The 24,485-nt window shown below is 41.8% G+C and overlaps 1 protein-coding gene across 1 annotated transcript in view; it reads right to left on the bottom strand.

Annotated features, from left to right (window-relative positions):
* Nucleotides 1-24,485, bottom strand: part of plxnb1b (plexin b1b) — a 159,706-nt gene that overhangs the window by 52,804 nt on the left and 82,417 nt on the right. The window contains exons 4-6 of the mRNA XM_084726514.1: nucleotides 10,280-10,368; nucleotides 7,383-8,553; nucleotides 371-553 (exon numbers count right to left, since the gene is read on the bottom strand). Coding sequence (XP_084582640.1) covers nucleotides 371-553; nucleotides 7,383-8,543 — 1,344 coding nt within the window. The 5' untranslated portion in view covers nucleotides 8,544-8,553; nucleotides 10,280-10,368. The remainder of the gene's footprint in view (nucleotides 1-370; nucleotides 554-7,382; nucleotides 8,554-10,279; nucleotides 10,369-24,485) is intronic.

Raw genomic sequence — 24,485 nt, 5'->3', positions numbered from 1 at the left:
ACACTGAGACTATTTTAGTCCTCCACTGGTTGGCAGAGGAACAGAGAACTCCTCCAGTCTGGGGTGAACAGAGAGCAGTTGAACTGGATGTCTGCTGGGTTGACTACCATGTCTGTGCAGGGACATGTATTACAGTTGTATGAGAAATGCCAAACATGTTGCCAAAATGGACTCTGAAGTCAAAATAATGACACAAGTTGTTGAGAATGTCAGGGTATTACTTCATATTTCCAGAAAACAGCACAATCTCTGCATAGCATCACAGTGACCACATAAACACGGTGCACCTTGTTAGTGATTTTGGTGTGTGTGTGCAGAAACACACCAGAATGCGAGCTGTCGACTTGCAAATCTATGACACCATTGTTACCTTGTGCAGGTTCCCCTTGGAGTCTCCTAGGAAGGCTATGGTATGTCCGGCCCTCACGCTGACGGCCACAGCGGTGAGACGAGCGGATGGGCTGTCCAATATGGTCTCCGCTTCAACAGCCTTCCTGCTGGCCATCGGGCTCGGGGTATGGTCGGAGCCACAGGGGTAGGCATCCAACGTATTCTGCACACAAAAAAAAAACAAATCAGTGAGTAGTCAAGCTCAGGTGACATGAAGATATTGCATGTGAAAAATAAAGTATAACTGCTTGTTTTGCTCATAAGAAGCCCTTCAAGTGCTTTGTTATTCATTTCACAGCAAGTAAGCCAGTTACCAAAAATAAAGCAGCAGTGTTCCTATTGTGGTCAGTAAAATCCCAGCAGGATTTATTGTGGAGGGGTTAGGGTTTGGGAACAAACTCTCACTGGATTCCAGCAACTTCTCCGCTCACTGCTTTAAAGCTCACAATTTGTTTTTGCTTCCACAGTTTGGCAGTAGGGAGTCTTTGCTCTGGCGGCATGGTTGTTGTTTTTTGTTCCGGGCAATTTATTTTTTGACAAGAGTGTTTGAAAGTGGGGGTCATTGCTTCATTGTTGGTAATCTCAACAATAGGAAGTAGAGGCAATGAACCTGAGAGCTCAGCCTGTTGAAGGCTACTTGTTTTGATGGATTGCATGTAGTCGGCTGGTGTGTTGTTATGAATGGCCTCCTTATTTGGCCTGTTCTCAGAAAAGAGAGACTGCTGATACACCAGCGCTGCTGAACTCCCATGACACAATGCAACTACAGTGCCACCAAAATATATTCCTGGTTTCATGACTGCACCGTGTCCAACTTTAAACGTGGTGCTAATAACATGGCTGTCAGTGTCCAAACAGCTTTATATAGGACTCAGCAGTCCTCATGCAAGAACATTTTTGTATTCTCATTTTAAATTTCTCTGACTTTTTTTTCGTACAAAGGACTCATACCAGCATGACACGTCAGACTCAGCAAACGCTTTTCACTTCAGATAACTGTGTAAATGATCCACCTGTGAGTATTTGAGTGCATAAGACTGATTAATACCCAGATAATGCCATATAAGGCCACACATCCTGGCCAATATGTCAGGAAGTGTTCATTCATGAAAATGGAATCAAAGAGTAAAAAGTCCTGCTTTCATAGATCCATGAAGAAAAGTCTGTAATTTTAAGTGTCAGTGATGGAATTAAGGCACCTGATAAAGCAAATACCAGGAAGGAGCTCTGTCACAATATGAAAACGGCTTCAAAGAAAAAAATGCCTCGCTGCAGCAAGGAGTGTGTGATGACTGCAAAGGGACAAGGAGGGTCAAGAGGAAGTTGCATATAGCAAAGTTCTCTTAAAATTACTCACACATATAACTTAAGAACAAATCTGTTTGTACAAATGGTTCTTTAATGAAGGTTCCCCCAATCTCTCATTGTTTTCTTCCAGTTTTAGCAACATTAGCTGAGACACTGTCCTAAGCTTCTATTGAGCAAAGCATTTAGAGAGTTGGGAATATATAGTGAGCCTTGATTAAAGGGACACTTCCCTCAAAAATCAAAAATACATCTTCTGACTCTTACCTACAGTGCTGTTTATCTGTCTAAATAGTTTTGGTGTGACTTGCAAAGTTTTGGAGATATCAGCAGTAGCCTCCAAGACTTTCAGTGGTGCAGAAAGAGGCATGCATCTACTTATGGACAAGAGGCTCATGGTCTTAACAGTTTGGGATGTAAACACTAATGGTGTCCTCCTCGCCTGAGCTTTAAAGTTAGCACCACTGAGCTTGCAGCCTCGGTGATATAGCTGTCACTTGTAGTTGGGTAGACAGACAATAGTTCCTACATATTCGTCACGGTCTGTGATTTGACATGATTTCTGGAAAAAGATGTTACTGTTGAGTTTCTTTAATGTATTCTCTTTTAGCACTTTGAGCACCACAAGTTCAGAGCCAACTAGTTCCATTATACTGGAGAGAAGAAAGACATATCTATGGCTGATATTTCAAAAACTCTGCAACTCACACCAAAACTATCTAGATCAGAGGTTTTCAAAGTGGGAGGCAGGACTCTCCAGAGAGGCTCCAAACAGTTTCAGGGTAGGTTCAACAAATGGAATTATTATAGTTGGGTTTTTTTGGTTACCGTTTTCCCAGATTCAGAAACAAATGACTCAGGAATTGAGTAAAACTAAGTAAACTAAGAGCGCTTTTATTCCAAGCTTTATCTTAAGAGAAGCTCACGGTCTCTTTCAAAACCCCTGATCTAGATGGATACATGGTAAGAGGAATGCATTTTTGACTTTTGGGGTGAACTGTCCCTTTAAACTTGATGGTAATAACATGGCTAAACAGTGTCCAAAGAGCTATACATAGACGTCAGTGAGTATTGATTAAGTTAACCATGGGGAGTGTGGGACCATTTAGACGGCCTGTTCTGTCCGCATCATGAGAAGCCGACCATTAGAGGAAAACAAGCAGGGATGACTGCATGCTAAGAATAGCCTCAAACTACATTATGACTACTGAAATAGTTATGAAGTTATGACGTCCAGTCTAGGAACATGGCCTGGAAGCTTAAAGGCTGGCATGTCACTGACTGGCCCGGCTGATGGGAGCCGGTGATTACGCCGTAATGCTGACGAGCGCTGTGCAGGCCGCAATCATCTGGACATTTAGACACAAACACCGAGGGCAGTAAAAACCATGAGGGAGCGAGATAACGAGAACAGACCGCTAAAGTTGCATTTCCATATTCTACTGCTCGATAGGAGTCCTGAATCATGATCGTCAATAACAAAGCATGTTCCCCACAGCTTAGACCTTTGCGTGAGAGTCCGTCCCTGGTGCAGATGGACCGTCCTGGCAAAGACTGAACAAGGATGAAGCTGCTTTGGTGTTGTTTGTGTACAGGGATCCAATTGAGATTTGACATCTTAATGACACTGTAAATCTCTTTTCAGCTCCAAATCTCATCTCTGTTCCCGCTGTTCACTGTTCCCCTCAGGCCATATGCTTTTGTTTTGATTCCCCTTTTTTATACCCTTCACTTTTACAGACATACATTCAGATCTGTCCTGTCTGCTTCCTAGCCCTCACATTTCCTTTTCTTTTACTTTTTGCTTCTAATTTTCTGCTCCACTGTGCATCTGTATCCTTTAAAGGGATAGCTCATATCTTGTGAAGTGAGGTTGTATGAGGTATGTATCCACAGACAGTGTGTTACCTACAGTAGAGGCAGTCAACACACCTCCAGTTTAAAGAAGCAGCAGGAGTTACTGGTGTAGGAAGTTAAGCAATGTGCTGCTGTGAGCAGGGTCAGCAGCAAAACAGATTATAAACACCTCAAATCAAGCTGCAGCCTTTGCCAACAGGAAAGCACTGTTATATAAGCTGTATATTACTCTCTCCAAAGCAACCAAACTCTACTGACAAAAACAGTCATTTTATTTTGTAGAACAAAGGAGTTGCCAGTCTCCTGCTGCCTTGATTGTTTAGTTTGTTTATTATTGTGTGGCTTTGATGAATCACAGCTAACTCTTTAAAACACAGAAATCATGCTGTAACATCACGCAATAACATGAACAAATTAACTGATTGAGGCAGTGGTAGTTCAGCAACTTCTGTGTTCTGCAAAATAAAATTATTAGTTTTGTCAATGGAGTTTGGTTGCTTTGTAGACAGCATTATAAAGTGGTAAGAATATTCTAAATATATAACACACTTTAACAGATACAGATTGTTTTAGGTGGGTTAAATATGTTTTGTTGCTGACCCTGTCCACAGCAGCACATTGTGTAGCTTCCTGAACCAGTGCTCCTGCTGCTTCTTCAAGCTGTCGACCTCCATCTACTGTAGGTAACACACTGACTGTGGAGAAGTACCTCATACAACCACACCTCAAATAATCCAAGAAGTGAAAGGGAATTACAAGGGCTTGGAAGTGGACAGATAGGACAGATATAAGGGTAAGGGGAATCAAAACAAAGCATATGGCCAAAGGGGAACAGTGAAAAGAGGGAATGGAGATGAGATTGGAGCTGAAAAGAGATTTACAGTATCATTAAGATGTCAAATCTCAATTGGATCCCTGTACACAAACAACACCAAAGCAGCTTCATCCCTTTGAGTCTTTCAGTCCCTGTTCAGAAATCAATAACACTTCAAGTGGACGCTATGTTTAGAATATTTCCATCAATTTATATCGCTCTCTCCAAGGCAACCAGACCCCATTGTCCAGAACAGTAAATTTACCTCACAGAACATGTGAGTTGACTTAACAAATGCAAAAAAACTGTGGGTCCCTTCAGCGTAATTTATTTAGTACATCCACAAGTGATGGTTCCAGCTCACTCAAATTATATTGTCTTCACTGCTACTTTTGTTGGTCCATCACCTGCCCCAAATGGCTTTGCCCACCTACTATAAATTGTTCAGTGAATCCAGACTAACCCCTTAAAACACAGTTACACAATAAGACAAACAATCTAACCGATCAAGGCAGCAGTAGACCAGCAACTCCTATGTTCTGTAAGTTAAATGACTGTTTTTGTCAGTGGAGTTTGGTTGCTTTTGAGAGAGTGACATTTGGATTATATAACAGCAGTTTCCTATTGGAAAAGGCTCTCTGACAGCAAGGTAAAGTGGTGAAAATATCACTGTAGCTAAAACACTGACAATGGATAAGTGCTTCATATAACCACATTTCAAAAAATCTGAACTATCCCTTTAATGTCTTATTTTTTTTCTCCTTCAGAGCCTCGTCTCCACCTGGGGTTTCTTTATCCGTCCTTGTCAGGCCTTGTTAAACATTACCCTCAACCCCACCCCACTAAGTATGGCTAATGCCGCCGATCGATGCCTCCCTGACCAGCAATTCTGTTAAATGACACTGCCTGCACTCCCCTCTCCCCTCCAGCTAATCTGCTGTACGTGGCTGCACAGGTTGAGGGGTCAGCGCTGCTTCTCTGTCCTCAACGCAGGAGGAGGTGATGATATAAGAGGATGTCAAACTAACCCCCACTGTCCATGCAAAAGCAATGCTCACATGCAGGCACGTGAACACACCACATAAAGCCAGGAGTTGGTGTAATGAGAGGGCCAATCTAATTCAGTCCCTCCTCCACAGCATTACATTTGTCTATTACAAAAATGTTAAATTTAATTTAGTCCTCTCTGATATGAAGGTCACGTTGCTGGCAGAGGACAGCCCTGGACAGCTTCAGATGCATGGCACCAGCTCTGGCAGATGAAAGCTTTTATTCAGTACATTCATCAGAAAAAGAAAAAACAAACTCTTTGTGTAAGAAAAAATGGTGTGTGTTTTTCTGTAAACACAACAATAAAAACAAGGAGGACAATGTCAAGTATACTAGATTATTCAGTGACAGGTTCATGTTTATGTGAACATTTTCATTCAGAGAAAGAAAAAGTTAATGCATAGTGATCTCTACATTTAACCTGTCCTAAGGAGCAGTGTGGTGTTGCACCAGGGACCAATTCCAACTCTTGGTCAAAAGTGCTCACGGCCAGGATATGAACCCAGGACCTTCTTCTAGTGCTAACCACTGAGTCTGCATATACACTCTCATATATAACAGCCTGAGGGTGGGGGTGGGGGGTGAAATATGTGGTCCCACATCTCATTCTTATTTTTGTATGCAGTCATTCTTAGCATGTATACTGCTTTTCAGTAACACCCTGTCACAGAAACATACAATCACACACACTGATACATGGGAGTGGAGCGGAAACTGCTATCTGGTTCAGTATGTTGATGGCTGTGTGGTTAGCTGTAGAAAGTGATGATAAGGGACTTGTTCAAATGAATCTTAGTGAAAGTTAGAGGATCGAGAGGAGAAGAGGGTCACAGTGTCTGCAGGTGAAGGAGTTAACGTTAGCTGCCAGCCTGACACACAGTGTGGCTAACGTTAGCAGTGCTAGCAGCAGCAGCAGCAGCAGCTCTGCTTGCAGGTTTATGTCCGTGTCTGTGCTGAATGCGGTCACATGTTTCTCCAGTCGAGTGAATATATATCAGCTTATTCTGTCACAGTCTACATTCAACATTATTTCCATTTTCTAGATTAAAACACTGCCAAACCGCACTGGTTGTACAAGCTGTCATATGTCTGACTTTGCTGATATAAACATCCAGCGTTGCCTGGGCGATTGGGCTGCCATCTGACAGTGCCGCAGCCCCGACTAGCAGCGGGTTCCTGCATAAAATCTTAGAGGCAACAGATAACTGGCATCATGCATGAATGAAATGTTGATAAACTGTTTAAACGAATAGTATTTCTGGTGCTGGCGTTTAATCGTACAGTCGGCTACTCGCGCGCGTCCCTAGTCTTCAGACTGCAATTCATGAATGTTTGATTAATATCAATATTTGATTTCTTTTGATTTGTTTAAACTTAAAAGACACAACAGGCTGTGCCTTGTAAGAAAAGAACAAGAATTGTTCTGTACAAACACCAATAGACAGATGTAAAGGGTGACTGATACCATGAAAAAAAAGAGAATATGATATGTGTGACCGGGCCCTCACTCAGCACTACATCACATGTTTCATTGCTCTGATTGGTTGTTTAGTCTATCCGTTTGTGTCCAGACAGATTAGACTCCACTGATTGATAACATCCTTTGGAGGGATTCCAGACTAATTCTCATTTGTGAATTAGTCTGGCGATGCCAGGCTAGTGTGTCAGGAGGCCAGTGCCTCACCACGTCTGTAGGACTCTGAAATCATGACACCAAAGAATACTGTGTACTAGCATTTTGGACACAAAAATTGTGGCTAAAGACTGGACCATTTGCTGCCTTCCAAAATGGAACTGCCTTACAGATATAGTTTAGGATTAGGCTACATGGGTTTAATTTCTGAGAATTGATTTGAGGCAATTATGTATTGGTGCTCATTTGTTCATACTTGAAAAATGACAGCCATGATAACTATATAAGACAAGTAATCACAGAAATAAAGCAAACTGAATCTGATAAACTCACCTCTGGCAGGTTGGCACAGTTGGATTTGACTTCGTACTCAATGTAGGCTGCTTCCTCTCCTGCCTTTTTACCCATCTGTGTGTAGCACAGGTCTCTGGTGGAGTTAATCCTGTGGTCCACATCTTCCAGGTTAAACATGCAGAGGGCAGAGTCCTCGCTGGGCCGAGTCGATGAAGCCAAACGAGTGGAGAAGACACCAAGAAGAGTTTCGGATCCTTGACTCACTACACCGTCCTTGCTGAGACCAAGCTGGACTGCTTGCAAGAGGTTGTAAATTTTTCCTGCCCTGGAATGGCACGTCAAGGGTACTTCCACGTAGGAGTAATAGGCCTGGTCGTCCAAACAAACACGAGAGACGTAGGTGCGGTACTCACGTGACTGTGACTTTAGGTCACGCCTGTAGAAGAGGAAGTACACGTGCTGACGGTGGGCGAATGATGCTACAAAATGATGGTCGTATTCTGAGAGACGGCCAGCCACAGCCAACTTGGCGGTCTCCTCGTAAGAAAAGACAGGTTCTTGGGCAAGGTTCCGTGTGGAAATAGGTGGGTGGCTGCTGGTGTAACCCCGCCCCACAAACAGTACTGGCTGCCTGTCAGGATGAGAGCGCACCACGAGTCCCACCGTGCTGACGTTTGGGTGGTTAGCTGCTACGTACTGAGTGTCCACAGGCCTCTCTGTAGAGAAAAGGACCACATCCACAGAATCCAGACTGCGTTTCTGGCAAATTCCTTGGTTGACACTCCCGCAGGTAATGAGCTCCATGGAATAAGGGTCAACCAGCAGGAGCTTGTTGTGGTTGCTGGTGAGCCTTGCCTGAGGACAGTTGGTCTCAGTTACAGGGGGTAAGCACTCCCGGCTGTCTGTGACGGGTCCAGTGTCATCCTGGAGTTCAGGTTGGAGGAACTGATCTAACTGGAACAGATGATCTCGGGCCCCAACATATACCCGACTGACAGTGGGGTCGGGATGCAGGGCCAAGTGCTCAAACAGAGTGTCATTCCGGATAAAGGTGGGATAAGGACTAGAGGGAGAAGAGGGTGACCCTCGGACAACACCGCTGTGCAATGAGGAGAAGGGCCAGCCACTGGTTAGCAGCAGGAGAGACAGCAGTGTTTGGACTGCTGACGCTGAAAGACGACGCACCATCCCCGGAGGCATGGCAGCAGAGCTGGGGGAAACAGACAGGACAGGTCATTAGAAAAAGGTTGTCAAATGTTTTCATGGCACAGAAACTGTTCTTCATTTTCTGTGCACAGACCCTCTAAATCAGTGGTGCTCAAGCACAGAGCTGCAGCCTGATCAGTGCCAGGCTACAACGAGGTGCTGATTCATCAGAAATCAGTAAAACCCACAACAACAGGATATGGTAGTTTATATGAAGCCTTTTACCTACCTGATCTGCATGTGCTGTGTTCTTATAACTCTTAGTTAAGTAATTCTGGGATAAGACCCCTCCCTGCCAGAGCCACAGTGTCAATCCAATCAGGCAATCATACAGTCATCAATCTCAGAACCAATCAGCTATCGTCAAACAACAATTTAGCCTCCAGCCAATGTTAGCAGCCAATGTTTTCCAGGGGTTCCGCTTTGGCCAGCGGATATCCAGATAATAGATATCTGGACCAAGACTTCATCCTCTGTGTGCTGGTCATTGTTTACAGTCAAAGTAGCAGCTTGAGATGCGAAAATGAAGTTAAGCTCTACAATGTGCATATGAATGCAGACACATTTTTTGAAAAAGTGAATAAAAAGACTGTTGTCAGATGATTGCCGATCTGTTCCAAGACTGCATTTCGGCCTCTGTGATCTGCTTCTTTTGCTCTCCACGTGGACTGTTTTCAAGCATGCAACCAAAGCCTGCTACAACATGATTGGTTAATACTACTCTAACTACACACAAACTACAAACAGAAACCAGAACACTGATACCAAAATTGTGTGCATTGCCTACAGATTCTGCATTCATATGCAGGTTATCTCTTTATAGAGATTACAGAGTCATGAACTCTTGCCATGACTTCGCTGAGAGACATGGTAGACTACACGCTGGACTCAAGCCAGTCCTAACTTGTGGTCATTGATGACCTGCTTGAGAGTTCAGACTCATTGTTGAGACTCATTGTTTACCTGGCAGCATCAACATAATCATTCCTCTTTTGTTTGGTCATATTTTGCGTTATGCACAGAAAAGTGCCCTATGCCCATAGATGTCAACAATGTACACCAACACCATGCTGTAGAAATGAATACATGATATAAAAAGATAAGCAAGACAGCAAAAAATCTGACACACTAGTCTGGTTATTGGGATATCATGAAGCGTCCCAGATGATGAGTCATTTGTGTTCCACCATGACACACCACAGGGGATTAAAGAAGCATTTGTCTTCATTTAATGTCCAGCCTAATCCCAGAATTGAGTAAATTACAATATTCAGAGGAAGTTGAATAAACAAACATCAAAACTGCTGCATATAAATCCCAAAAGATGAGTCTACTTGGAGCCTAGCCTAAATAGTCAGTGAATTTGTGAGAAGCTGTGCTTTACAATCCTCTCAAGGATCTGTGGAGGACCTCTGGAGAACCACTGCCCAAGAGGAACTGTATAGGATATAACATTCCTATAGTGCAGTGAACGTATGGACCAAGCCAACTAATCCCACATTCAATTCTGCTGCACTGAGTAATCCTAAAAGAGAGTTCAAACTTGTACTTTGACCTTGATGCAGATGTTTTTCTACAGATTAACCATCTAAGGACAGCTAATAAAACTATTTTTAGATAAGACAAACATTAATTGTTTCTATTTTTATAATCTCTGACTGTACCAAGAAGCTTTCAACAGTTTATACAGCCTCAGGAGAACTCCTTCAGCATAATAAACAGCTCCTCACCATTTGTTTCCAGTGGGGTTTTACAGAGGCATGTCACCTCTTGACCTCCCAGCAGCTCTGGTTTAAAAACACATCGTTCTGGACAAAACCTGCAACACAAAGGAAAGACAAGATTCATCAGTATACTTCATACGAAGACGCACAGAGTCATTTATGGCAGTAAAAGCGGAGATGACAAACCTCAGCCAAAGGCACATTACTGCAGGCCAACCACAAGCCTGCGTGTTTGCTACAAAACACAGACTCTGACGTTCAAACACCTTGTATTTTTTGGCATCCCCGCGCTCCACTAGAAACCGTGGGAAGCTCATACCCATTGAAATTCCTGTCAGACCTATGTCTGACTGGCTACATCCGTTTTTCGCGAGTAAAAAAGCCCACAGCAGAGGCCAAGTCAAGTAGTGTCAGTCCAAGAGGGCTTTCAGCGCCACACACACTCTCTCCCATTATACAATCCTCCTTCATTGCTAGGATACAAGGTACAAAACCCTTTAGTTTCAGAGCCCCTGCCAGAAAAACAAGTTGCTGTGAGGTAAAAAGAAGATGGCATGAGAACCTTGAGAGTGGTAGAGCTCCCTTGTTTGGGCACCTGAATCTGCGGTTTCACGCATACTTTGAGAAACACTGTTAACGTCTCTTCTAGTTATGACAGCTGAATTACACTCAGTTCTTCTTTTCACTCCATATACAGTATATCCTCCTCTTTCCCACTCATAATCTCCCTCTTCTTTCTATCCACTTCTCCTCCTCCATCGCCCCCCGCACTCCATCACTCCATCCACAGAGGCAGGATTATCTCTTACGAGTTCAGGCAGATCTCCAGTGGGCTTATCCAAAGGCTAGGTTGGGGAAAAAAGACGGAGACAGACCGAAAAAGACACTATTCACCTCACTGAACAGACCGATCCTCATCCAGTGTACACACACACACACACACACACACACACACACACACACACACACACACACACACACACACACACACACACACACACACACACACACCTCTTTCCCTGCCACACTAGGAGCATTAGAAAGCTTGCTTTGTTGGTGGCAATCTCTTGTGTGTGGGAATGAGGGTAAAGGCCTGGCAACAGGCCAAAGGCGTACAGAAAAGAAAAAAAAACAATTATGAACACAATAATTGTGATTGTTGTCAATATAATTTCAACCAAATGTGAATCAAATCTAAAACTCTTCAAGAATTTCCTTGCAAATGTTTGTTTTTCCACTCGATGGGAATTGAGAACCGATTCCATTTGAGTACTAGTTACAGATCGTCTGATCCACTGGAATCTAATACCTCCAAGCTTGTCACTTCCTTTCATCAGTGTCAGCATGTTTTTCTTCCAGTTGTGCATCACAAAACATTTGGAGCTGCAACTATTTTGATAATTGATTAATCGGTTTGAGTAATTCTTTAAGAAGAGGCAAAATCTCTGATTCTGGTTTCTTTACTCTTCTCTGACAGTAAACTGAACATCTTTGGGTTGTGGACAAAACAAGACATTTGAGGATGTCATCTTGAGCTCTAGTAAAAACTGATCAAATTTTTTCACCATTTTCCAAACCACATAACTACACCACCACAAAAGTAATCAACTGATTAATGTTCCAAAGCTCGTCTTCATTTCATGAACAAAGGTGACAACAGTGCTGGTTGTAATGACTGTAAAATTATCATTTAAGGGTGGAAATACCAGCAACAGTGCTGCAGGGATGACGTATTATCTGTAGGCAAACACTGAACACTTGCTCTGATTCCCTCCACAAAAAGCCACGAAGATTTCTGCACTGGATTTTGGATTAGTGCAGAAAATAAGGTCTGCGGTGAACAGAAGTTTATGATACTGACACGTTTAGGTTTTTGAGGTGTAAATGCAATCACCAGAAGCAAAAAGCTAATGTTAGCCAATAAACAAACTCCATGGTTGTGTAAGTGAACCTCATCACGACTAAGTGACTGGCATTAGGCGTGATAACATTTATTTTTGTCTGCAATAGGGTAGGGTGATGTACCAAATTGGTACATGACGATGTCCACAGTGAAACATCACAATGGATGACGATGTTGTTGCTGGGTCTAAAAATGGTCTTCGGCTTGGCACCAAAAGAAAATAATGAACACAACAGGGAGATAGTGCAATGAAAAGCAGCAACTGCTTCTTTTTATTTTCTGTCCCACATGTCAACAACTCTCTACTCTCTATGGCAACTCTGAGGGGACACACTGCCTCAAATAGAGATCAATCTAAAATCATAATGTTACGATGGTAGAGGTCAGTGACTGTCAGCCATCAACGTTTGGCCAAACCCTGGACCGCAACAACCACTACAGTCTCATTTAGCCACTTGTTCTTAAGACATGCAAAAGCTTCAAACTTCTATTTACTGAAACACTATATATTGTAGAACAAAACATAAAAATCTCTTAAGCTTGTGTTAACCACAGACCTTATTTTGGGCAAATACCGGAAAACTTGTTAAAAAATGCCACTGCTTTAAAATTCCAGGGATTCTTCAAGACAGAATAGTTGTGTTGACAATGAAAACTTTTGTTGGCTTACTTTTTTTTGATCAGGAATCAAGATAGATAAACCAATAAAGAATCTGACCAACAAGCAGATTCAAAAATGGCACTGGTATCAATTAAATCTTGTCAATTCCCATCCCTAGATGGCGAGCTCATGCAGAACTAAATCCAGTTCTATTACAAGCAGGGGCACAGATGTCGAGTAGACTGATTGCTGCTGTGACTGACCCCAAAATCATCAAATCTAAACCAAAAGACAGACTTTCTCCTTTGACCTCTGGGGGTGGGAACTGGAGAGGGAGGTTTTTATACTTGGTTAAAAGCTGCAACTCTGTGGCTAAAGAGCCTGAACTCTGCAGTCAGCATGTCACGACTCTCTGGTGGGGAAAGGCGCTTTACAGCCCTGTGCAGATAATCCTGAGAGCACCGGTCCGGAGCCTAACGGAGCAGAGACTGGAATGACTGGCATGTTAACTCGCAGAAGCACTAGTTCAACAAATACAGTGCTTCTCCTGTTTCCTCCTGCAGCCGATGGCTTCTGGAAGCTGGATGTAAATGACTCCATCGTGGTAACGGTGTCGGATTAGAGCACAGGGTTGTCTTCTCCAATAACTCTCAGAATTTGCAGGCTGTCACGCCATTCATCCAAGAGTAACAGCCCAGTCAGTTCCAAATAATTCCCTATTTGCTAAAAGCTGCAAATCAAATAGCCAAAAACTACAGTAAACTGCGCTGCCATCACCTGATTTGAGAGAGGTTTCCCCCGTCCTGCAGTGAATAATCCAATCACACTCAACTTCATTCAGAGTTTGAGACACATGAGAACGAGAGAATGGACTTTTGATTCAATTCTCTCACGTTAAAAATCACATTTCATCTCCAGTGGAAGGTTTTTTAGGGGGGCGACTTCAGCAAGCCAGAAGGTATCAGTCTGATGAGAGGAGTGAGTAGAGGAAATGTTTGCTGTAATTGCTTTATCTGTTCCCTTACTATTAGGTAATGGACTCCACTTTGTTGCAGCTTCATCTGCACAAACAGTGACTTAACTCAGTTCATATGAGAGGATATAAAGTATGAATTCCAACAAAATACTCTGGACAGTTTAACAAATAGAGATGAAATAAATAAAAATAAAGATGCACAAGAAATGAACTTGCGAAATTCATCACGGCACATTTCCAGATAAGTGGCACTGGCTGTATTCAGCGCAAATGCACTGAAAAGCATGAGTCATGCCCTGTAGTTTACTTGGATTGAGTCATTTCCCTCAACAAACAGCAGTACAATTCTTAGGTAAGGTGGTTCAGGGCCATTTTTAGTGCACTGGTGTTTTTAACCTCCTGGAATATTCTAACAAGTTAGAACCAATTCGTCCTAAGGTTGTGTTCATTCAGACATTAGCACTATGCCACTGTTTTGGCACAGTATGCAGTTCTATGGGTAGAATTACCCACTGTACCAACACATTATGAGGTAACTCCACCTTGCGATTGTGGAGATAAAACAATCATGACAACTTGCTGTAAAATCCTTCCTCATTAATTGCTGTGCAGTGGTTTGGTATCTGATAAGTTTTCAAACTCATTCATCTATAAATCAAATTGGCCTTTCGGGATTGTATTACATTTTCTAGTGGGCACCACGTCTCCACCAACGCCGTCCCATGTATATTTAAACACAGTGCCGTTGTTGGTCTGAATGCCAAGTATGTGATAGCTAGTTATCTATTCATATTAGTATTACAGGCTGTGTGTGTGTGTGTGTGTGTGTGTGTGTGTGTGTGTGTGTGTGTGTGTGTGTGTGTGTGTGTATAGTGTAGAATCTAATCAGTATATCAGCTAAACCAAGGTGGTTTTAAAGTCTGAGACTATATGTCTCTCCTCAGACAAAGCTTGCAAAAAGGAGCCCCAACAACTGAGCAAATATAGCCTAATATTGCTGTTTGGTATAACTTCAGATTACACCAAATACATAAACACAGTGTGTCCAAAGGCCATTCTGTGTTATGTCCTATTGATAGCAAATGCAATGAAAAATAATAATAATTCATGAAGTACTATTTTTTCATTTACATTCACAAAACCTCACCTCAAACTGTTTGAAGCCCACCTGGGGAGACGTACCTGCAACTCTAAAAACACCTGTGCTAAGCTGCTATGTCAGCTGATCTTAGCTTTTTGCAGAAATGTCAGCATCAGTATATGTGACAGCTGTTAAACGGACATGCATTTGCTTCTGTACATACTACAGTTGGAGTCTACATATGCACACACTTTCAACACATGCGAACAAAAAAACAAAAAATATATATTAGCTATCAGAAAGAGCTCCATTGTTCGTTATGTTTGGCTGAAAGCATGAAATACCGTACCAGTCAAAAGTTTAGAAACATTTTCTAATTCAGTGTTTTTTCTGTATTTTTATCAGTTTTCTTTGTTGTACGTTAATAGTTGAGACATGAAATATAGAATTATGTGGAATTATGTAGTAAGCAAAAACATGTAAACTACGGAAATTGTTTTACAATTTAGGTTCTTAAAATGCAAAAAGATTCTCAAACAATGTTGTTATTAAATCTTTGGACTACAATTACAAAAGACAGTGTGCAAGAGTCTTTTTGCTTTTTATTGTCACCCCATGGTCTCCTACATACTTGTCGATCAAAAATGTGAAAGATTTTGCCCTGTGATATTTTAGATTCTTCATAGTAGCCAAAAAAAAATCACACTGTTGGTATCATCTGAGCTATTTCTCATAAAAAAAGAAAAACTGTGACTGAGAAGTGTACCCAAACTGGTACTGCACAAAAGCCAAACAAAGGAATGGAGGCTGCACCAGCACACATACTTGGTTAGATGATGACACTTACGTAATGTGTACTTTCACAGCCATGTGGATGTGGAAAACATAAATTGGCCTTTAGCCAGTTTCTTCAAGTATGTACAGGTTTAAAAGTACTGCCATGCACAAACCTTAGTCACATGTAATTAATCAGCAACTATTTTGAGTTTCAGTTTGAGAAGAAAAAAAAGTCAAAATCTCTGATTCTAGATTCTTAAATGTGAATATTTCTCTGACAGTAAACTGAATATCTTTGGGTTTTGGTCAAGACAAGACATCTGAGGGTGGTATCTTGGGCTTTGGGAAACACTGATCAATATTTTTCACCATATTCTGACATTTTATAGACCAAACAACTAATTGTTTAATCAAGAAAATGATGGATAGATTAACTGGCAATAAAAAATAATCATTAGCTGCAGAACTAATGGAATGGTTTTGTCTGACTGAAGGTGGTGTTGGATAGACACTACTGGGTTGGGAGAGTGTTGAATCATCTTGTCCCTCACAGGTGGACATAAAATATCCTTTGATTCAATTCAAACAACTCACTGTTTCATGTTAAAGAAGGCAGGGTCACACCACACTGATGGATCATGGATTTAAAGAGCTGTGAGAGTGAACCAGGACTACAAAGAAGAGATTAAGTGTAAATGCACTTCTTAACTTGTACTGATGTTTTGTTCAGAGGACAGGTAGTTGTAGGGCCTGTATCAGACAGACAGGACCAGCAGGGTAGAATCCCTATAGGACAAACTTAAGTCTACCAACCTCAACACGTCTCAAATAGACTGGAGCCTGAGCTGCAGCCCAAAGACTCCACAACACAGCGAAGCATTCCTGAGAGGCACATTCAATTGAGCCATCATCCGCTTCATTGAGTCCAGCCTTTCATTCATTTTCAATTCAGCTATCCTACATTCTGCAGGAGACAGAGGAGGACAACAGCAGGGAGGGGGACCGAGCATATCTGAAGTGAAAAAGCTGGCAGAGGGACATTAGAGGACAGAAACGGGGTTACAGGAAGACAATGGTGAGAGAGGAGGACGGGGGTGAGACGGAGAAGGGGGAAAACGACGAGGGAAATCGCCACAAACAAGTGCTCGCAAGCCTCAGTGCTCACTGAGAACTGATGGAATGTGACTAATGATAATAAGCCAGAGATGGAGAGAGAGACACAGAGAGAGAGGAGAGAGAGAGAGAGAGAGAGAGAGAGAGAGAGAGAGAGAGAGAGGGGGGAGGATGAGGTGGCCATTAATTATAGTGCCTACCCATAATGCCCCATTCAACACCCACTCATTCGCAGAACAAGGGGGAGGGGAAATAAAGCAAGTTTCTAATTAGTGACATGATTGTGAGCATAAACACACAAATGTGCATGAGCACACACACACGCATATAATGACAAGTCCTCCTCTGTACTATTTAAACAAATAAACACACTCCAAAATGCCCACATACACACACACACACACACACACACACACACACACACACAGAGGCCTCAGCGAGGCCTTGAGTGAATGCAGCCATCTGCAATCACTCACTGCCTTTACATCAACAAACAGTGTTTACAAAGGATGCTTTAGTGGCTGTGAGAGCCTGCGGTGTTCAATTACACAAACACTGGCTGTCAACATCCTCCTCCTGCTCCTCCACACCACAACTGTTACAGCTGTGATATACGAGCTGTGTAAACCATTAGGGCTACTTGGTAACACCTAGCAGGAAGGACAATGATCACGACTGTCCCTTCTCAAAAACAGAACGTATCGCACTACAGAATGGTTCTGGACAGGACCTACTAATGTACTAATAGTTTGTACCACCAGTATACTGGACGGCCCTGAAGGAAGCAATACCCATGAGCCTCACTTGTCGTTGCTATGTGGTAGAAGCCAGTCAGGAACCAATCAAAGCTGTAGAAAACTCAGAGGGCTTTGTGTGAATTGTAAATGAAACACCATGCCACAAGTTGTCAAATTCATCCAAAATGACCAAAAGGGAACTGATTTAAGTTTTTTCATTCAGGCAATGTCTGCTGAATGGGAAGAGTGGGAAAACTTTCTGCCTAGCTGCCACACCAAATTAGCTATTTTCGAATTATATAGCTATAAAATTCATTATTAACTGCAATACAATTGATTGATTGGCTGAATCAACTGTATCACAGTTCATATTGACCTTTGGAGGTAACTGCACATGTGGCTGCATAGTCATTGTGTTGGTTTGACTGTTGCTGTTTTTTGCCAAATGGGAGAAATCATTCCTACCAGAAATTCTGATATCTTTGACTCAGAACTGCAACTAGGAAGCTGACATGAACTTTTCCTCCATTCAGCGGTTCCTCTGCACAGTCAGAATGATGTGACATTAACACAGCATTAGCTTCAAGTTTTTCACCTAAGTGCACCTTGAGAGTCAGAGTTACTTTTCACTTTCCCTTCTTTACTTTCATACTTTCGACCCAGATCTTTTCAGAGCTGCTCATCCTTTGTTAATGATTGATGAGGATTTGACCAGAAAGTTTCATATCCATGCAAGCCTCAGAAGCTCTTCCACTGTCACTCACCTAACATTACCTATGCAGAAAATCAGTGAGACTTTTACTTCTGCAGCAATGACAGTTCAGACTGCATTGTATTAAAGAAGTGGATGTAGCCACTGTGATGACAACGACCATTTTGAATCCTAAAATGTGGCATTTTTACTGTTGCAATTTTGTTGTTTTGGAGCTAGACATGATGCTACTTGGCCAACAGTGTGGTGCTGGAGAAGCAACAGTCTATGAGAAACACACGTAACAGCCCGGTTGAGCCAGGTACCATTAGCAAAGCAAATGCTAAGTTACCACATAATGCTAGTGTGAGGAAGCTGCATCCATAATTCACATTAACTGTGACATTAATTGGGATGCTAATTTTGGCCAGACAAAAACAGGCTTATAACGAAATAAAAAAAATCTTAGCGTGTGTTTTAGTGCAACCAAATGCTAATGAGACCTGAACACACACTATGAAAGGGTCAAAGTTGCAAGACAAAAACTCTGACAACACACAAAAAACAGTGGCTGGGGTGCATCGGTGACTCAGTTGGTGGAGTGTAGGGCCCACGTGCAGAGGCTCCCAGTCCTCACCGGCGGCCGTGGATCCGACTCTCGCCTGTGTCTTTTGCTGTGCGTCTCTTCCCATCTATCAACCCCATTTCCTGTCTATCTAGAGCTGTTATGTCAAAAAAGGCTAAAAAGCCAAAATATGATGAGAAAAAAAAGTTCACAGCTATTTGAGTTTACAGGTTGCCATGGATACGCATTGTTACCCCTCTATCCTGATGGACAGGTTGCCTTAGTAATGATTTGTGAGTTACAAGGTAGCCTCGCCCTAAAGCACACCCTGCTTTATGGTCTACTTTTCAGTTGACATGGTTGATCATTTAGAAAATGAACATCATGCTGTATTGAAGAAGACTTGTAACTAGCAATGAAGACCATAAAGTCATTAACAAACTGTTAATTGAGGTCATAAATCAAGTGAGAAGTAGGATCATTTTCTCATTGACTTTTATACAATTGTAACTGGTGGAGTTTGCCCCAGCTGGCTGTTAAAAAGGAAGCAGCTTCAAGGCACTTCCGCATTGACTTCACCTTTCAGACCCAGTAGCTTCGTGCACTAGTTACAAAGTTTATGAATGCTGCCTCTCGTGTTACTGTGATTCATTCAAAGCCACCACAGTGTAAGTATTTCCTCTTGATTTTCTGTTTATCACTGAGGGAAAACTTGCAACATTTCTGTGCCTCAACAGCTTGCCTGTGCTACTGAGTGTAATCTTGCTTCTCTGACTTGTAAAATATTAGCAACGCATTACTTATAAACTCCAGCTATCAGTCTTCCTTTGGGTGGTCATGCAGGAAAGTTCTGACTGCACTGCTGTCTACTAGAGTTACTCCCACCCTGCTGGTAGCTCTTTATAGTAACTATTAATAACAGTGTCAGTCATAACATCAGAGAGAGCGTGCGTATCACTCAGATCGCTGCCAACATTGCTTCCGGAGATGTTCTAGCAGCACACTGAATCTGCACAGCTGTTCAGTGTGAAGTGTGAGATTTCAACTTCTTATATGGTATCAAGTAAAAATCTGAGAATCAAAATAGATTGCTGCCACATTGTCATGTAGTTTGGAGTGTATCTGCTTTACAGAAAATATTTTATGAGAAAGACTGTCCACATTTACTGAGTCAAAGTTGGTGTCTCTATAAGCCTGTGCAGAAGCAGCAGTGGTTACTGTACTGTGTCAGAACTCACTTAATGCTCTCCCTCTCAGTCACTGCATTAGTCTGCCCACTGGCGCTGGAGCTGGACAGCCCAGCTGGCTGCCTGACAAGAAGTTATTTATAGAGAAACCCCCCAACAATTGCTGCCCGTCTAAAAGAACACATTCCTCCTCGGCTGATGAACTTCACAGGGAGAGAGGACAGGGAGGAGGAGGAGGAGGGGAATCATCGCCCTGCGCTCTCTTCCGGAAAACGTCCTTCCAGAAATTAAGACATAAAAGTCCCTCAGTGTCCCTGATCAGGCCCTTTTAAGGGATGAAGTCGCTCAATGACATGACCGCGGGCACCTCTGGACATGTTTCACTGGTCAGAGGAGAGCCACTTGTCGCTGCAGAGGAGCTGGGTGGGTAGAGGAAGTTCCCATGGTTGTTAAACTTTACGGCCCCTGAAGAAATCATCCTGGGGTGACGGAGGTTGAGCTTGGAGACAAGACAGGGCGGATATCCGGGTCTCAGGGATCACCTCTACGTTTGGGTGGAACTCAATAGCTTTGGCCGAACGTGTGCATGCGTTTCCTTCTTCCTCATCATGAGTCAGTGCTGCTCTCTATGTAAAGGCTGCTGTTCACTGGGCTGAGGTCAGATGTGGCGTCAAACACAAAAGAACTACTCCTGCATGACTTGAGATTCTCTTTTTACGTTGGCATAATCAAAGACACCTGACACATTTAAAAGCTCATTCATGCCCCCTTTATTTCTGAAAATATATATGTCTGTTTCAAACTATATAACCATCACTGCCCACGTACTTTCATGCACACTGTAGGAGGCTGTAACAATGCAACTCTTGAGAAAGAGACAAGAGCGGAGGCAGTGCTGTAAACGGCGGTGGTCTGTGTGGCCATTAAAGAAAGATGACATAATATCCTGTACACTTCAGATAGACCTGAGCAATAGAGTTGAAAAGTCTATCAGGACAGTGAAGCTTCATATCAGTAGACATCAATAATTAGCTATCATGTAGTTTGTAATTGATGTGTTGTGTATGCTACACCTTCCAGCTCTTCCAGTTCAGCAGCTGAGCTTCTCCAAATTTCTGAGACCTTTGACTTCGCATTGTTGTTGCTTGACTTAAGAAAATCCAAAAAAACTGCCATACGGCAACCTGACTAGTTCTTTTTCATCATCACTCATTTTGCACACTGTTGTCTCACATGTCACTCGTGCCGTTTGTCATCTCATATGTAACTCCATGCTGATTCTCATGTATCGATGGAGCAGCTGAACATCACAAGGTTGTGCATCACTCCTAGCACCTAGGGATATGATAGGCTTTTTATACCTATGGCACACGTGAGGCGTGTCTGTTAAATGATTGACTGTTAGTGTGTCACTCATAGCTCGCACCATTATCAAGGGATATGATGGGCTGTTTATGAGCTGGGGCTTATTTGTTTCATGCTTTCATGGTGGTCAGCATTTAATGCATTTAAGTGAAACTATCCAACATATTGATGACGTGTCTATTGCTGATAGATATCACCATCGTTTTATCGCCCAGACCTACTTTCTGGTGTTTAGAACCTCTTAGTCGTGTCCTGATTGTGTCTTGCTTGAACTATTGGCTACACTACCCCCACGACCAACCGTGGTATTACTCTGTTTCATCCATATCCATACGCTTTCAGAAATGAACGCCGAGTATGGACATAAGGCTACGTCCATATTCATATGTGCATCTAACATTTAGCATGTGCTGTAAGACTCACCAGCTTCCATTCAAAAGAGTAAGGTAGTTACTGTGTAGATCATATTGTATTTTGCACTGTGCAGTGTGCACCTGCTGCTTTTATTATGTTAGACACCTGGATTTACTGGAGGCTGCGTTGCACTATTGCATCTACTCATTATGTACAGGACTACAGATGGAAATTAGCGTCTTGCTAAATCTGGTGCAACGTGTTTTTATTTGTTGTAAATGATCAACGTCATTGCACGCTGCCTTTTTTTAAAAATAAATCAAATAAAGTAAACTAAAACAGCTCAGAAAATAAGACTTCTGATTAAGTCAGAAAGTTAACACTGCATTTTGCAGAGCTGCTGAGTTAATATACAACAGGATGTTATTTTAGCTTCTTATCTCTTCTGAATAGTTTTCCATCTTTCTCTTCAAAATAGAGTCACTGATAGAGCTGCAACAATTAATCGATTAATCAGTTCCTTGATAAAAAGAAAATTAGTTGCATGCTATTGGAAAATGATGAATTGTTTCAGTTATTTTTCAAGCAAAAATGTTTGTTGGATACAGCTCTTGAATTTTGGACAGTTGGGTGGACATAAGATTTCGATACATCACTTCAGGCTCTGGGAAGCTGTGATAAGCGTTTTTTCACTTTTTTTTTTTTTGACATTTTATAGACTAAACGAATAACCATGAAAATGATCAGAAGATTAATCTATAATGAAAACAATTATTAGCTGCAGCCTGAACAACTAATTTATTAATCGCTAAGCTCCAAGTCTTTGGTTTCACTGAGCTCTGCTTCCTGCCCAAGTGTTACCACATCATTCAAGTCAGACGATGAACCAAAACAAGATGCTCCTGTCAGCTAGAATCTGTCAAATAAGGAAAAATAACACAAGATATTACAATTTCAAGTCAATACAAGACTCTCCTTTTCATAAGCAGCAATGTCAAAATTTTCATTTTAGCAAACAAACAAGAAAAGAAAAATCAGACAGAAACAAGATGAGCAACACCTCCAATCATGCTGCAATATTCCTTTGAGTCCTGTCAACATGATAAAGGTCCATGTATGTGGTGGAATTAGATGTTAAGGGGCATAAATGGGAGCAAGTAGCGAGTCACGAAGACTATCATAAACAGTCCCAGCTGCCAGACAGGAAGCTATTAAAGTCTGTAGAGTTTATCTGCACCGTAACTCAGATGCAGACAGGTGCGGCTGGCAGCACACACATCATAAAGTATCTACAGTGGTGCGAGCAATAACGTTTGAATGCACTCAAGCACAGAAGCAATAATGCTTCAGGGTAAGTGATAACTCACACTCTGATATTATTTGGCTTTGAGACAAAGCGTTGGTGGTACCTTCATCTATTCCATACCAGAACCTGAAAACACCAAAACAGGTCAGAGAGACTCTGCGATGAGGTGTAACTCACCATAGAGCAGAGCAGAGACTCACTATACTATAAATATAACAAAAATTTATTTATTGATCATTTTACAACACAGGGTTGTATAATGAGGAGCTAGTTAGTAGTTTCATTTATGCTAATAGCAAAAAAAATGATGTATTGTAAATGGTTGAATAAATAATAAGCCAAAAAAACATGAAAAGATTTTTTTCATTGTGAAATGCTGAGGATGAATTTAAGAGCCTGAGGGAAGAAGATGCCCTGTAGTCTGGTGGTATGGCAATGGATTAGGGCCAATAACTAATTATTTTCAAAGTCGATTAATCAGTTGATTATATCTGATTAATTAATTAATTGCTTGTTTTAAATTGTCAGAAAATGGGGAAAAATGTTGATCAGTGGTTCCAAAAGCCTAAGATGACATCCTCAATTGTTTAGTTTTGCCCAAAACCCAAAAGTACTCAGTTAACTGTCAGAGAGGAGTAAATAAACCAGAAAATATTCACATTTATGAAGCTGAAATCAGAGAATTTTTACCCCTTTTCTTAGAAAATTACTCAGTGAATACAATGAATACTTCTGTATCTCTTGCCAAACAGCATCAGAGTGAACAAGCTGTGGCTGTAGTGGGACCTTCACACATGTCCTGAATCCTGGCCTCCTGGCAGTGTTCATTGTACACATTCCCATGAAATACAATCAAGTTAGAACTGGAATGATAAGACATTTTGAAACGTCTGTTTGTATTTGATTTTTTGTGAAAAAGCATTAGTCACGACAACTTACAGAGGTCTCTTTATAACCACACAGACTGGGACTTTACAGCCTTACGGTTAAGAAGTTGCAACATCCCACATTCAGTTCCAGCTAAGGACATTTGTTGAATGCCATCTCTGTCGTCGATACTGTCTAATTCATAAAAGCAAAATGACAAACAAAAAGGATAAATAGTTTCATACTGATTGGAGCTGGGGTGCTATAAGAAATGATATTAAGATACAGCAGAAATATTTTGCTTTCCTATTTCACACTCTAACTGAGTATTCAGATTCTACAGTTTGGTTCTATTATGTTACATAACCTTACCTGTACTAGGAATAGTGCCTAGATAACAAAAGTGAACCAGAGGTGCACTGGTAGTAGGGCTGCAACTAACAATTATTTTCATTATGGATTTATTTGCCACTAATTTTCATTCATCGATCCCTGCCTGTGGCCATCATCCTGCACAACTCCTCCCTCTGACTGTCTGACACTCGAGTAAACAGACTCATTCTGGTCTTATTTCATCTCTGTCAGCAACTATAATCTCATTATTTATTCTCTGTTTATACTTTAGTACACATAGTACACAAGTACTGTCATCACACCATTATACATGACTGTAGCTTGATGCACAATTT

Source organism: Lutjanus erythropterus, chromosome 2, assembly GCF_056507025.1.
Source record: "Lutjanus erythropterus isolate fLutEry1 chromosome 2, fLutEry1.hap2, whole genome shotgun sequence".
Lineage (NCBI taxonomy): Eukaryota > Metazoa > Chordata > Actinopteri > Lutjaniformes > Lutjanidae > Lutjanus > Lutjanus erythropterus.
Note: the sequence above shows the minus strand (reverse complement) of the source record. Positions and strands in the feature narration are given on the sequence as shown.